We start from the raw sequence: 16054 nt of genomic DNA, 5'->3' as shown, positions 1-16054 counted from the left end.
GAGCCGTGCTGAGCCAAACCATGCCGAGCTGAGCCGAGCCGTGCCAAAGCCGCCCAGCCGTGCCGAGCCAGGCTGAGCCCGGCTAAACCGAGCCTAGCGGAGCGGGTGCGCGCGGGCCGGCGGCTCCTGCGGAGCTGTCCAGCCTCTCCAGCCTCTCCAGCCTCTCCAGCCTCTCCAGCCCTTCCCTTCCCTTCCCTGCAGCCCTTCCCTTCTCTCCAGCCGCTCCATCCCGCAGCCCGAGCCCGCCATGCGGGAGCGATGAGCGCAGCCGCCGCCCGGCCATGGAGGAGGATTTGTTCCAGCTGAAGCAGCTGCCGTGAGTAGCTCCGGGGGGGCTCCTGCCCCTCCGGCCGCGGGAATCCCGCCGGGGAGCAGGGAATTCTGCCGGGAAGCCGCTCACACCCCGGCAGGCAAGGCCATTTTCCCGCTGGAGCTGCCCGGGTGGAGCATCCCGAGGGATGCAGGAGCCGTTTGTTACATAAATTCACCCATCTCGTTTGGTTTGTTTTTTTTTTGTTGTTTGTTTGTTTTGGGTTTTGTTTTTGTTTTTTTTCTCGGCGTGGATTTGATGGCGGTAAAAAATCAGCAGGGGTTGGGATAGAACCGTGGGGATTTGGGGAGAGGAGACGTTGGGATCGCCTCTGCATGGGGGGTTTGGCTGTAAATAACGTTGTGCTTCCTCGCCATCCTCCTCCTCCTCCTCGCCAGGGAGGAATGGCAGAGCAGAACCTGCCCTGCCAGGCGGGGGTTCGGGGGACCCCAAAAAACCCCATCGGCATTGCCAGCGTTTCTGGAAAGCCAAACGCTGCTGCTGCACAAGGAAAATGCTGATTTTGGGGATGTGGTTGCTGCATCTGTGCAAAAAAAAAAAAAAAAAATTAAAAAAAAAAAAAAAAGGCTAAAACCCAGCCCCAAACTGATAAAATCTTTGGTGCCTTTAACCCCAGGAATTCCTTCCTTTCCCCTCAATTCCAAATGCTTCCTTCAAAACCAACCCGGTTTTTCCTAATGCTCCGTTCGCAGGTGTTTTGCAACATATTTCCTATTTATAAATCATGGGCTCTGCAAGGCAGGGAGGGAATGTTTCAGGTTGGTGTTAAATATTCATGAGCTCGTGTCAATGACAGAGCACCCTGTCCCATAACATTCCTGCTAAGTTGGACAAGAACTCCAGCTCTTTTCCAGTCCTTTGTTAGGATTGAGCTTGTCAGGGAAAAGAATCAAAGGTTATTTTATCAGAGGTTATTTTATCAAGCTTTCCCCCCCTCCATTTTTAAGACAAAAACCTGGGAATACATTCCAAAGTACCTTCCAGTGCAGGTGTTTTGATGCTGTGAGATTTTGCAAATAAATGCAGCAGCTCCCTGAGATGTCCCAGATGTGAAAAATTTGGCAAGTATAGAACAGAAATTACCCCTGTGGAGTTTTTTTCCTTTGTTTGTCTCAGTTTGTTTCATATATGCCCAAATTCTACACCTATATTTTTATTTTCTGTGCTGTGGAATGTGGCAATCTGGATTTGTGACTCTCAGATTTTGTAGGATCCGTCACCTCCAAGGCTGGAATGATCTTTAGGGAGGACTTTAAGGTCCCTCCCTGTGATTCTGGGATAATATAATTTATTTCCAAAACTATTTCACTTAAATCCAAGGGATTTTCATTTTCCAATGGGAGAAAGTTCTGCTGTGTTGCAGATACAGTGAAGGAACTTTGAGGGATCTGTTCCCAAATCTTTGGCCACAGAAAACTCCATAAATGGGAAAAGAACCTTCTCTGTGGGAAGGGAGCAAAGCTGTGTCAATTTAGCAAATTCTGGTCTCAAAATGCAGATATTTCATTAATGACATGATATTAAATAATTCTCTTCAAGATGAAAGCAGAGTCACAGAATCAGCATCCTGCTGGAAAAAAAAAAATCCATCCATTCCCTGAATGAGCTCAGTAATTGTATTCCACTAAATAATATTTCAAATTCTGGTGCATTTTAGGAGTTTCTAATCTCAAAAACAACTCAGAAAATGGAATTTGGGCTCTTCTTGCCTGGAGAAACCCCCAAAATTCAATGACACAGCAATGCCTAATTCCAATTAAATCCAGTTCAGTGACACAGCAATGCCTAATTCCAATTAAATCCAGGCACACCAAACATGGATCTCATTAAATATGCATCATTCCATCATATTTTTATGACCTCTGTGGTTTTATAACTTTGTGGATAGCACAATAACAACCTCTGTGTCCAAACCCAAGGATTAGATCCCGCCCCAACGTAGGAAACCAGATCCAAACACAAATCCCAGCATTCCCAGTGGAGAACGGAGGCAGGGAATGAGGAGAAACCTTGATGGAAAAGGGGTTTCAAGCCTCCCCAGCTGAAAAATCCTCCTGGAAGGATCCAGCCCGTTTTTTTGTGCTTTCAGGGTGGTGAAGTTCCGCCGCACTGGGGAGAGCTCGAGGTCGGAGGAGGATGGAATTTCGGGAGAGCACGAGGTGCAGATCGAGGGGGTGAGGACGGAGCTGGAGCCCGTGGAGCTGGGGGATGGAGCTGCAGTGCCCAAGGAATTCGCCAACCCCACGGACGGTGAGCAGGGCTCTTGTTTCCCTGCAGGGAGAGGCTTGTGGGATCTCATCCTCTCAGTCAGGCTGGAAACGGGAGGTTTGGAGAAGTCAAGGATGCCCAGATAAAAATAATAACTCAGGGTTAGAGCTGAAGATGGTGGTTTGATCAGCATTCCCTGTGGGATGCTCTCTGTGCTCCTTTTTGTGTCCCCAGTGCTGGATACTCCTGGGAGGGAGTTGTGGATCCAGCTGCCCCACTGGAATTTGCCTGAGTTCCCTCTGGAGCTGCTCAGAGCTCCTGGAGCAGCTACACCTGCCTCTCCTTCAAGGCTGAGATGAATCTGCAGAGTTCCTGGCTCCTCTTTTCCCAGAGAACAGCAGGAATGTCCATCTCAGCCTCTGCTTCCTGCCTGGAGGCATCACTGCCTTAGGAGGGAGGAGAAATTTTGGGTTTGTCTTAGCACAGCGTGAAAATTTGGTGTTAAAATTGTTTCTGAATTTCTCTGCTGTGCTTTATCCCTTGGATTTTGTTTGATTTCCTCCTGGTTTGTGTTGTGGGGATCTCACAGCTCTGAGCCAAAGCTTTCCTGAGGAATGTCCTTTTCAAACTGATGCAAGTGTTAGGACTGTGGGACTTCAATTGATTTAAACAACTCAAATATCAAAATGTGCTTTTCTCGGTCATTTCATTTTGCATTTGAGCAGAGGAATTTGAGACATCTGAGCACCTTCAGCTGGAACAAACTGAAGAGATCATGGCAGTGGGTGGGAAACAACCAGCAGCATTTTTAATAGAAGCAGGGTTTAAGATTTGTGTGTTTTGGAGAAATTCTACATTTAACTAGTGAGAGGTTGCACTGAAATATTTCCTGCAGCTCCCAGCACTGCTGTGGGCTGGGACAGAGCTGTTTCTCCCCACAGAAAGCTGCATTTCAGTGGTTGAAGGAGTCACTCCCAGAAGGAAGAGGCTGAACATGGGCTGGATTTGTGGGTGCCATAGTAATTTACCTCCACATGATTAAAATATTCTAGGAAAAATTAAAATTATTTTGGCTTTGGAAGAACACAGAGATTTTCCTGAGTAGGAATTGTATAACAACAACTAAGTAGCTCTGTTATATATTTGAGATCTCAGCAGATTAGCCAATTAATTAGTAATTAAACCAGAACAATCTCTCTCAAGGGCTGGCTTTTCTCAGGAAGGAATCCACTGGAATTGTTTTCTTTCCAGATACTTTCATGGTGGAGGATGCAGTGGAAGCCATTGGATTTGGGAAGTTCCAGTGGAAACTGTCTGTCATTACTGGATTGGCATGGGCAAGTAATTGGGATCAGGATCAATTCATGCTCATCACTTAGACAATCTCAGGGATTTCAGATAATGAGGGCAGAGAGTCTCCAAGCAGATAAATAAACAATAAAGCAGGAATTTCACTGGAAATTCTAAACTAACAGCAGCACTCAGCCCTCACTGTTGTGAGGGGTAATGATGGATTTCTTTTTCTCTGAAGTTCTTAGAAATCAGGGTTTGGAAAACCATTTCAATTTTCCACTTCAGTTTGGTTTCAAATGAAAGAGGTTCCAGGCTGCTCCTGCAGAACCTGAGGTTTCCTGCAGTGATTTTGCCACATTCCTCCCATCAGCTGCCACCTCAGTTGTCTGTATCAGTCAGGATTGCTGTAATCTCAGTATCAGAGGAACATCAACCCAGCATTTCCACTTTTAATTTTGATATCAACAACAAAAAAGTTTTGGTTTCCATTTTTCTGCTCTGTCTGAAGCTCCCATTCCACCTCCTGTGCTGGATTTTAGGATCCTGATACCTGGAGCTGAATCTACTGGCTTTTATCCATGTAAAAAGCTGGAATCTGCCATGGTTTAGATCCTAAATCAGCTGTGGAATTTGGTTTCCAGGTGATCAGTGCAAATCCAGGAGTGTTTAAGGGAATAAGTTACAAGGTATTAAACAGTCCTGACTGAATCCATGTGTGAAGGAGCTGAAAGCTGGAATTTGCACTGTGGAAGTGACTGAACCTGTGTCACTGACCAACCAAACCTCCTCAAAATCTTCGGATTCAGCTCTTTGAATCCTCTCTGCCAGAGTTACTAAAAGTGCTGACAATCAGAAATGAGTTTCAATGTTAAATATTAAACATTTTGTTCAACCACGGGGCGGGAATGTCACGGAAACGTCACCAAAGCCTCTTACTGACTCCTAAATCCACCTGATTTGCAGGCAGTTGCTGATTTTTGCTTTCTCTTCCCCCTGCAGATGGCAGATGCCATGGAAATGATGATTTTAAGTATCCTTGCTCCTCAGCTGCACTGTGAGTGGCGCTTACCCAGCTGGCAGGTTGCATTGCTCACCTCGGTAGGAAAAACACCTGACAGCTCCTGTGTTCCCTGAGGTTTTGCCATCATTGTCTTCCAGACATTTTGCTTTGTATCCCCAGAATTAAATCTCTTCATGGCCTTTGCACATTGCCTTCAGCTTGGAAGTTTATAGGAGGTTTTAAAAAAAGATTTGTAGGAGTTTTTTTTTAAAGTTTGAAGTAATGAAATTCAGTGAGAACCGAGGGCATTTTGCAGCTTTCAGGCTTGAAGTTTCATGTAATTTCCAGGAAAACCTATGAATTCACTCAGATTCATCCTAAATTCAAACCTTTGATTAATTAAAAAAAAATTGGTAAACTTTTATTATCTTGCTTTCAAGTCTTTCTCTCTCCCCACATCTAAGCTCTCTGACTTGCTGAGAGCCCTGACAGAGAACAAACACTTGATTTTTGAGGTTGGACTCAATGATATCAGAGGTCTTTTCCAGCCTAAATAAATCTGGGACTATCCAGTGATCTTTGGAAGCAGAGATCTTACAGCACCACTTCCAAGGATGGTGCTGTGATGTTGGAATCCTGCAATGCCTTTAGGGGTAAGAAAACAAATTTGGGAACCCTTTTCTCAGCATAGGCCACTGCTGAATGCAGGGACTTTATTCCCTGAATTTCTCTCTCCTTTAATTTTTAATGCCCTTTGTTTGATTGTGTAAAATGGTTAAAATGCTCAGCAGATTGAAATGGTGTCCTTGAATCCCATGAATGTCCCATCCCTGAGTGCAGCTCAGCACAAGAGTGTCCCCTCTGAAAAAGCTTCAGGGGTATTTTCTGTCACACTTCAAACTTTTCTAAACTTTTAAGGTGTAATTTTATCTCCATTCAAACCTGGGAGCTGCTGAGGATGGTGGTAGGAGGCTGGAGGAGAGCTCTGTCCTGCAGATCTCAACCAACAGCTCCTCAGCTTTTATTCAGGAATATTTTCCTTGGAACTGGAGAGCTCTGTGTCTTCCAGGGCTGGACTCACAATGGGACAATACCAGTGCTCCCAGTCCAGGCCAGACTGGGATTGTCTGGGTTGTCACTGATGGATTTTTTTAATGCAAGCTGACTTGAGGAGGGACCTTGTTGTTTCCCTGCTCCAACCCATAGAGAACTGGATGACCTTTAAGGCCCTTTTCAACCCAAACCATTCTCTGTCCTCCTGCACATCTCACTCTGTTTTGGGCTAAAATGTTCTGATTTCACTGGCAGTTTGTGTTCTGTGTCTGTCACACTGGAATTTTCCCTTGTTCAGGGAAAGATTTTTTTTTCCTGTTGTTCCACAGGTGGTGTTTGTGGGAATGATGTCCAGCTCCACACTCTGGGGAAACATTTCAGACCAGTATGGGAGGAAAACAGTAAGTCTGCAGCTCCTACTGGGATATATCCCAATATTCCTGCAGCATGGACGTTTCAGTGCAACTGGCACGAGGTGCCCAGAGAAGCTGTGGCTGCCTCATCCCTGGAAGTGATTGAGGCCAGGTTGGAGCACCCTGGGATAGTGGAAGGTGTCCCTGCACCTGGAATGGGATGAGCTTTAAGGTCTCTTCCAACCCAAACCATTCCAGGATTCCAAATTCCCAAATGTCCACGTGTACAAAGCTGCACTAAGCACATCCAGAACTGAGCTCCTATGAAACAGAAGGCACTTGAAGCTGTGTTTTACACTTTACTTTGTGTTACAGTGATTTTTAACTCTTGCTGAACACAGGGCCTGAAGATCAGCGTGTTGTGGACTCTCTACTATGGGATCCTCAGTGGATTTGCTCCCATTTACAGCTGGATCCTGGTGCTGAGGGGCCTGGTGGGCTTTGGGATTGGAGGAGTGCCTCAGTCGTAAGTAAATATTCACCAGTCCAAACTTCCTCATTTCTCTTTCTTTTTTATGAGATTCTCTTGTAGGACTGAAGCCTTGTTTCTCTCCAGCCACCCCAAACCTTGGTCTTGTTGCAAGGCAGGTCATGGCTTAAACAGCAGGATTTAGAGGCAGAGCTGAGCCCTGAGTCTGATTGTAAAACGCCAGATTATTGTTCAGTCAGAGCCTGAACTTCCCCATCTCACCCTGAGCTGGAATTTCAAACCCACACAGCCCAGACCTGGAGCACTGGAGATGCTGGGATGGCTCAGAAAGAAAAGGAAGTGTCAGGATATTTCTCTATCATTGTGTGCTTCCTTTCACTGAAGAGAGGGATCCATAAAATTTCCACCTGCAATAAATAACCCTGCTCTAGGCTTTTAATTATAAATGTAAAGGGAAGGGTACAGCCATTCTCTCTCTCTGTAGTCTTTTATCCTTACCAATAATTGATTTTTTTTTTCCCTTCTGGAGGTGCTATTTTGGAGCAGGCAGAGCCTGGCTTGGATTGATGGCTCACAGATTCCTTCCCAGTGGCTTTCTCATGGCCACTCCCAGATAAAAACCCTGAGCTGCAGGTCCCAGAGCCAGCCAGGGCCACTGGACTTGGCTCACTGAGCTTCTGTGGCTTCATGCGAGAAAAACCAGAGCCAGTTACAGATCTCCAAGTGGATCCCATCCTCCTCAAGTCCGTTTCCTGTTCTGACTATAACAGAGATTTCTTTGGCAGAGGGGTAAACATGCATGAAGCAGGAAAAGTAGCTCCTTTCTAATATCTGTAAGCTGAGTGATTTTGGAGGTGAGTGCCTGGATCTCCATGGAATGAGTGTAATTTCCTCCTCTGGACTGGCTCCAACAATTCCATGTCCTTCTTTTGCTGGGGTCATTCACCAGCTCCTGTTTTCTCTGCACTGCAGAGGGACCTGAGCTACACTTCAAGATGTGATTGAGTTCTCTGGATCTCTACTTAAATGAAATACTGTGTGAAACTTCCTGCTTTCCACAAACTGGGCAGCTCCTCAGAGATCAATCCACTCTTTAAGTTAGTAGGAATTTTGTCCCAAACCTCAAAGGAAGCCTGAGGAGTTTGGAGGCAGGAATAGACTGAGTCAATGGAATGCAAACATCAAAGCCAAACCTTTCCAGTTTGAAAGAGATGACAGAGCCTGGAATGGCTGCTGCCTGAATTCCTCCTCAGGAATTCTTCCTGGAGAAGCTTTGCCATCACTCCTTGGCACAGGCATGAAACAAAGCCTCAGTGGTTGCTCTTTGAATCCCAAAAGAAAAGAATGCAAATTATTTTATATCAGTGACATGAAAGTATTCCCCTCTTGGAGAATTGAACCCTGGCACAGGAGATGGATGGGAATTCTCTGAGCCAGTTGTAAAGCCCTGAAGAAATTCTTTATCCAGCACGAGTTTGTGTTGAATTCTGATGGACCACACTGAAAATACCAGATAAAATGGTATTTCCAATGGTGCTCTGGCTCAGAGCAGGACTATGAAAACATGAGCATCCAGGTCTGCATTTAACTGATGACTGTGGGGTCACAAAACCACACAAAAAGAGCAAACTGTGTCCTCTCCTGCAGTGTTGAAGGGTTTGTTCTGGGTGAAAGGGGGGTGTGAGCTAGTGTCACAGCCTGGCTGGCTCTGGGGATAAGGAGAGATTTGAGTCGCTGCTCTGATTTTGGCAGTTCTATTGAAAGGCAAAAGGGATGTTTGAACCTGTGGCATTTCCCTCTCTATGGTGACATTTTCCTCTCTGTTCCCTCTTTTAGGGTAACTTTGTATGCTGAGTTCCTTCCAATGAAAGCCAGAGCAAAATGCATTTTATTAATAGAGGTGAGTGGGTGCATTCTGATCCTCGAGGGACAAATCCTCTGGTGGTCACATCCCTTCCATCCTCCTGCCTGGAAATCCCCTCAGAGGCTGCAGCCATACCTGGCCTTGGTGTGGAGCTGAGTCAGTCCTGAGCTCTGCTACCAGCCCAGCTCCAAAAGCAGCAGGTTTTCCTGTCACACTCCACTCTTTGTTCAATTTGCCTTTTTCCAAATTATTTTGCATCCGGGGCTGCAGAGTGAGCACAAGAGGGGCATTGGGTGTCCATGATTTTGTGGTGAAAAGCATCTCAGTGATGGATTTGGAGAGCTGACAGCTCCACAAATTCAGTGCTAAATTCAGCTCCACATCTTCATCCAAACCTGTCAAAGTCACTCAGGGCAGAATTTTGGCCTTGGAATATTTTAAGGCAGAATTCGAACCCCTGGAATTTCTCTCTCCAGCCATCCCTGGTGAGCACAGCCTTGGGAGCACTCCATTCCTCATTTTTTTCCTGTTGGTTTTCCCTCTTCCAGGTGTTCTGGGCCCTTGGGACTGTGTTTGAAGTGCTCCTGGCAGTGGTGGTGATGCCCACGCTCGGCTGGCGCTGGCTCCTCATCCTCTCTGCCCTCCCACTCCTGCTCTTTGCTGGCCTGTGTTTTGTAGGTATTCCTCATGGATTCATGTGAAATCCTGCAATTCCCATTCCTCTACCCCATTCTGTGTCCCAGCTGAAGGAAATCAGGACAGTTTTGAGCTCTCTGGTGGTGTCTTCTTTGAAATAACTGAAGTAATGACCAAAAAATGCAGCTTCAACAGGGTGCTGGGAAAACCATTCCAGGGAGAGTTGTGTTGATGTGACTGTAATTGCTGGAGGACAATGGAGGGCTGGAATTTGGTGAAATCAGGCCTGGAACCCTCTCCAGTTTAATTATTTTGTTTCAACTAAGCTCAGTGGAATCAACATTTTATCAAAAGCTGTTGCTATTTCCCTAAATTCTCTTTAGATTTTGTCAATTCTAGAATCAATTTCTACTTAAGAATCCTCCCAAGTCAGGGATAGAATCTTCAGAGTGCAGGCCAAATTCCAAAATAAGTTAAACCTGAGCTTCAGTGATCTATTTTATTATTTATTAGGTGAGATCTTTGCCAGTCCCTCAGTCTCCTCATAGATAAATGTCCTTGTCAGGTGGTTTAGCAGCCTTTTTTATTCCTTAGTTTTTCAGGAATACCTGCAGTTATCCAGGTGCTCAGAAGCTTGTTCTAAATTAAAAGGAGCTTAAATCCATAAATGTTGGAATGCCAGGAGCATCTTGTTATCTGCCCTGGATGCTTTGCCATTCCTACACAGAAGGGATAATGTAAAAAACCTGCAAAAATTCCCAACACCTCTCAGGGACAAACCCAAAGGAATGGAAGGGAAAGGGTTCTGAGTTGATGGGGAAAGTGGGGGGTTGCAGTTTTTAAAGCCTGATGAAATGATCCTTGGGATTCTTCCTTGGAATTCTTCAAGCTTAGCTCTGTAATCCTCTATTATGTGAGAATCTGCTGAAGTCACTGAGATTCCCCCAAGGAAAATGCCAGAGTTTATTGGGATTTATTGGGATTTTTATTGGTTGTGACACCCTCCTGTATGCGTGACCTGCTCTGCTCCCTTAGTGGCTGCCAGAAAGTGCCAGGTATGATGTGTTATCTGGGAACCAGGAGAAAGCTCTGGCCACTTTGAAGAGGATTGCCACAGAAAATGGAGCTCCAATGCCCTTGGGAAAACTGGTGGTTTCCAGGCAGGTATGTACAGGTCACAGAACAGTGAAACTGAGGGGGTTTGTAGGCAAATTGTCAATGTGTTGTTCAATTTGAATGTCTCAGCTAGGCAGAAAAAATGAGGTTTGATCATTTAGGCCTCTTTCCCACTGAGGAAGGGTTCATTTCTCATTTGGAAATGAAAAGCAGCTATAAAGTGGGCATTAATATTATTTAACCTCACTGTTATTAAAGAAAACCAAACTTTGAGGTTGTTGAAGAGGTCAGGTCAGAATTCCTGGATCTGAATGCATGAGACAGGATGAAGTTTGACACTTTAGCTGTCCCTCATCACCCAACTTCTGTTTGTTCCCAACAGGAGGACCGAGGCAAGATGAGGGATCTTTTCACCCCCCATTTCCGCTGGACCACCTTGTTGCTCTGGTTTATTTGGTAAGAGAAAACCTAAAGGTTCAGTGCCAGCACAGCCCTAAATGGGTTTTACTGAAGGGAATTTACTCAAATACAGCAACTTCTTCCTCAGAAAAAAACAACCAACTGAAAAAAACCCCAATCTGTATTGATTTGTAATTTTTTAAACCACGCAAGCATTCCAAATCAAATTGCCCTTTAATTTTCTGAATGCTGAAATAGCTTTGAGGTAGGACTTTTGGTTGGTGGTGTTTCTTTTAAGTTGGACCAGCTGAAACTTCCTCTCTCATTTGCTTCCTTGCAGGTTTTCCAATGCTTTTTCATATTATGGGTTAGTTTTATTAACTACAGAGCTCTTCCAAGCAGGAGATGTTTGCAGCAGTGAGTATTGCTCCATCTTTTCTTTTTAAATATGTCCTTTTAAAACTGCTGGAATATCTTTTATTAGATCACCTTCTGCTGGTGGTTTGGAAAAGGAATGTGGCTGAATTTTAAGTTTACTTTATTTTAAATTTTTCCTCATCTCTGCCCAGTGCAGAGAGGTCCTGCAGTGGTTTTGAGGCCAAAATGTCAAACAGGAAGGCAGCCTTCAAGGCAGACCTCTTATCTGTTCCTCTTGATAAAGAAAAAAAGGTGATTAAATAAATACAAGTTTGCAGATTTGACAGGTCTAATTAGTTCTGAGAGAGAGAAACTGCTGCTGTGGAGCTCCTGGGTTCTCAAGATGGGAAAACCTGCTGAGAAAAAAGATAATGGTGGGAAATCAACATCCTTTGTGTTGCAGATTTTTTTTGGGGGGGAAAAAAAGGTGCTTTGACTGAGTTAAGAAGAGGCTTGAAGAGTTTGATTCCCCAGGGGAGGAATGATTGCATTCAGAACATTTGTAATTAGGTAAAACTGCCTGGATGTTGGGAAATTATAAAAGGTGGATGGGGAGTGTTGGAGCGGCCCCAGATTCCAGGGTTGAACAGCAGTGATGAGCTCTGAGAGCTCTGACTCAGGTTTGCCTTCCCAGAGGGGGATGTAGCCCCTAAAACCCCTTGGTTTTATGAGGACAGGGGATTATTGAGTATTCTCAGAGTGTAGGAAGTGTTGGGATCCCAGTTTGTGTTGGGAGAAACTGAATTATCGGAGTTAATTCTGTCCTGAGCCCTGGACTGGAAAATTATTCAGGCTGTACAGCTGATAAGGAGGTGGAATTTTCACTGAGCTGAGACATCCTGTCACAGAAAATATTGTAATTGTTCAGTGTTTTCAGGCAAAATCACCAAGCATTGCTCTTCAGTGCCCCTCTGACTCTGAATTCCATCCCAGCAGCACTGCAGGCATTCAGAAGAGGAATAACAATTAAATCAAAAGGGCAGAATCACTTGAATTTCTATCCCTAAACAACTTCCCAGGAGTATTTTAAAGGATGGTGGGTGGAGTGAATCCATACCAGTCCTTCTAGCTCATCCCTTCCTAAATTTCAGCAGTAAAAATGAGAGACCCAGCAGGAAGGGTAAGCAGGGAAGAGTTTGCTTAAAATATATTGAATATTTGTGCTTTTTTCCCTGCAGTATCCAGCAGAAGGCAGGAAGTAAAAGCCAAGTGCAGCCTGACCTGTGAGTACCTGACAGAGGAAGATTACACTGACCTGCTCTGGACAACCCTGTCAGAATTCCCTGGTAAGGAGCAATGGGAAGCTCCAGTTTTTCCTTGGAATGGCTCAGGGTGTGGGAATAGGCAGCAGTAGTGGGACTGGGATGTCTGGCCTGATGCTTCCCACAGCACTCAGATCCTTGCTGTAGCTGTGGATTCTCCCTGCCCTGGGATCACTCCAGAAAAAATCAGTCCCTGCTCTGGAATGGCTCCTGTTCCAACGGGGGCAACTGTTCCAACCCAGCAACACTTCAGGAGGAGCAAACCCAACTCAATCAAAGGGGCAGAAACACTGGAATTTCTATCCATACATGACTGTGCAGAAGTATTTTCAAAGGATCATGGGTACAGTGAATCCATGGAGAGCTTGCTTCCTTAATCCCTGTGTCCAGCCTCAGTCCTGATCCTGTGATTTTTCAGGCAATTCCAGCAAAATTCAGTGGACAATCTGGCATAGGACAAGCAAAATAGTGTGAAACAGCCATTGATCCTTCAGATGGAGGGGATCTCCCAGTGTTAATCTGATTGAAACAACACCAGAGACAGGGATCAGGATATTTTCACTCTCCTGGATCATAATTTCAGGGCTGAAAGCTCAAGGAGAAGCCATTTAATGAATGATAATTTGCAAGTATGACTGAGAAATATGCACAGTCATTCCTAAGAGGAGTGTGCTGCCAAACAGGCATTTGGGAAGGATAGCCAGGAAAAAAGAGTGGGTGCCTATGGTTGCAAGGTCTGGTTTGATCCTCACACACACTGAAGTGGGAGTGAGAAATATTGACAGGGTACCTCTGGATGTGACACTGATGCTGGAATAATCCCCACTCCTGCTGTGCATCAGCTTTTAAAAGGATCTGGGAAAATTGCATTGGAGGGAAGACTTAATAGTGAGATTTACTGAGCTTGATCTATTTCCTATCAAAAAGCAGGGGATAAATAATTTGGTGAAACATCTAAATAACAGAACAGAAAGAAAATACCACATTCTTAAATCCAGCAGGGAACAATGGCCAGAAGTTGAACAGAAGTTTTTCCAGTGAGCCATGAGCAGGTGTTTTAGGCATTCACATCAATAATCCCTGAATGGGAGTGTGGATTTGTGGAGCATGTAGCAGGGCTCAGCAGCTGGGACACAGAATTCCTGTTTTCACATGACACCAGCAGCAATCCATCCCACAGCCCTGCCTGGGGCCAGCAAAGGATTGGAAAGAGAGGCCCAAATTTCCAATCTAAACCACCCAGGCTGTGTTAAATCTGCTGCAGCCCCTCTTTGCTAGATTCCCAAGGGTCTCCTGGTCTCTTCCCATAGGGGTGTTGGTGACCCTGTGGATCATCGACCGCATCGGCCGCAAGAAAACCATGGCCCTGTCCTTCCTTGTCTTCTCCTTTTGCAGCCTCCTGCTCTTTCTCTGTGTTGGAAGGTGAGTCCAGCACAGGGAACAGCTGGAGTAAAGGATTTCTCCATGTCCTCTCTTGGTTGTGGTGGGAGAACTGGGAGTGGTGGTTTGAAAAGCTGTGGGATGATCAAGAAAACCATGGCCCTGTCCTTCCTTGTCTTCTCCTTTTGCAGCCTCCTGCTCTTTCTCTGTGTTGGAAGGTGAGTCCAGCACAGGGAACAGCTGGAGTAAAGGATTTCTCCATGTCCTCTCTTGGTTGTGGTGGGAGAACTGGGAGTGGTGGTTTGAAAAGCTGTGGGATGATCACGCTCAGCTGGAGAAGGATTTAAGGCTGGGGTTGGGTTTTCTTGCCAGAGTTTGGGAGGGAAGTAAAAGTGAATTCCAAGTGAAACCAGCAGATTGTACTTAACATTCCCAAACTCTGTTCTCCTCTTTCTCCTCACAGAAATGTTCTTACTGTGCTGCTCTTCATTGCAAGAGCTTTTATTTCAGGAGGATTTCAGGCTGCCTATGTTTACACTCCTGAGGTAAGGGGGTTGTTATGGTGATGGGAATACTCAAGGGAAGCGAGACCAGGGTGGGAAAGTCATTTTGACGACCTGTTCCCAATGGACCTCACCCCAGGCTGGAGCTGTAGATCCCATTGTCATGGTCTGACAGAATGTGCTGTGGCACCACTTATTAATTCCCATTGATTTAGGAGTGGAAGGAGGAAAACTTCCCACTGGGGTTGATGGGATGATGTTTTTTCCACAGGTTTATCCTACAGCCACACGTGCTTTGGGCCTGGGAACATGCAGTGGAATGGCCAGAGTGGGAGCCCTCATAACCCCGTTCATTGCACAGGTAAATCCCTTCTCCTCTGAGATTGGAGGCACAGGAAGCTTGGATTGATGGCCTTGGAGGTCTTTTCCAGCTTTAGCAATTCCATGATTCTATGCAGGTGATGTAGAACCTGCTTTTCTTTCACTATCCCACATTGCTCCAAGCTCTGTCCTTGGACATTTCTAGGGATGAGACAGCCACAGCTTCTCTGGGCAGCCTGTGCCAGGGCCTCCCACCCTCACAGGGAAGAATTCCTTCCTAAAATCCAGTCTAATCCTGCCCTCCGACAGTTTAAAAACACTGTCCATTGTCCTGGCACAATCTATAAAATCTCCCTCCTTTCCAGAATCTTCAAGTTTAACTTTATTCCCAACACTACAATTAAAATTTCTGTTGCTCCATCAGTGTCTGTATTTCCATGCTGAGGTGTTGTTTGGCATTCCCTGCCTTTTTCCTGCAGGTGATGTTGGAATCTTCAGTCTATCTGACTCTGCTGGTTTACAGTGGCTGCTGCCTGCTGGCTGCCCTGGCCTCCTGCTTCCTGCCCATCGAGACCAAGGGCCGTGGCCTGCAGGAGTCCAGCCACAAGGAATGGGGCCAGGAGATGGTGGGCAGAGGATCTCATTCCCCAGGGGAATCGCAGGAATGATGGGACGTGGAAACCTGCTGGAAGAATGAAGAATGATAGGAGCAGGATGTCTCACAAAACCTCCGAGCCTGAAGTATGGAAAGCTGACCACCATCACTGCCATCCTCACGTGTCAAACTGCAGGAGTTTGGGGTTGAACCTCAGCAAATTGTGTTTCTGCTGCTCTTTGCTCACACTCATAAAAAAATTTTGGATGGAGAAACCTTTGATCCAGATACCCTTGGAAGTTTAGCAGGGGTTTCTCTTCAGTCTGTCGTGCTTGCATGGTCAGCTCTTCAGCTTAAAATGTCCTGTGCCAAGCAAATGCCAAATGTCTGCAGACCAGCATAAGCTGTCATTAAAACACTGAGCTCTTGATGCCTAAAACCAAGAGGTTCATCTTTAGTGTGGCCCTGGCCTGGCACAGGGTGGATTCCATCCCTACCACTATGGATTAAATGCCTGCCTTGCACTTTTAGCCATCAAAACCATCACCAAAATGCGGTTCCGTCAAACCGACCCAGGCTTTCCAGTTGGGTTTTGTTCCTGGAGAGTGGATTGCTTGGAAACTGATTCCTGACTGTTTCTCCTGTCCCAGGTGGGTTGTTGGAGCAGGGAGGGTGGTGTTTGCTGCAGAGCTGGGACCTTGCAGCAGAAATGTAAATCACAGAGTCATTAAGGTTGGAAAAGACCTCCAAGCTCATCGAGTCCAATGTGTAAATCCTCATGTCTTGGAGCAGAATTGGACTTCTCTGGCATTGCCAGGGACCTTGAGCTCTCT

The 16054-nt window shown here is 45.8% G+C and overlaps 1 protein-coding gene across 1 annotated transcript; it reads left to right on the top strand.

The window, feature by feature from the left end:
- Positions 1-185: 185 nt before the first annotated feature.
- Positions 186-15660, top strand: SVOP (SV2 related protein). The gene is made up of 16 exons (XM_068208606.1): positions 186-316; positions 2421-2581; positions 3791-3876; positions 4832-4930; positions 6215-6286; positions 6640-6764; positions 8565-8628; positions 9141-9266; positions 10264-10392; positions 10727-10800; positions 11084-11160; positions 12339-12446; positions 13733-13844; positions 14266-14347; positions 14577-14666; positions 15106-15660. Exons 1-16 carry the CDS (start codon positions 282-284, stop codon positions 15292-15294), a joined length of 1629 nt encoding a protein of 542 aa, XP_068064707.1. The 5' UTR covers positions 186-281; the 3' UTR covers positions 15295-15660.
- Positions 15661-16054: the final 394 nt, after the last annotated feature.

Source organism: Anomalospiza imberbis, chromosome 18, assembly GCF_031753505.1.
Source record: "Anomalospiza imberbis isolate Cuckoo-Finch-1a 21T00152 chromosome 18, ASM3175350v1, whole genome shotgun sequence".
Lineage (NCBI taxonomy): Eukaryota > Metazoa > Chordata > Aves > Passeriformes > Viduidae > Anomalospiza > Anomalospiza imberbis.
Note: the sequence above shows the minus strand (reverse complement) of the source record. Positions and strands in the feature narration are given on the sequence as shown.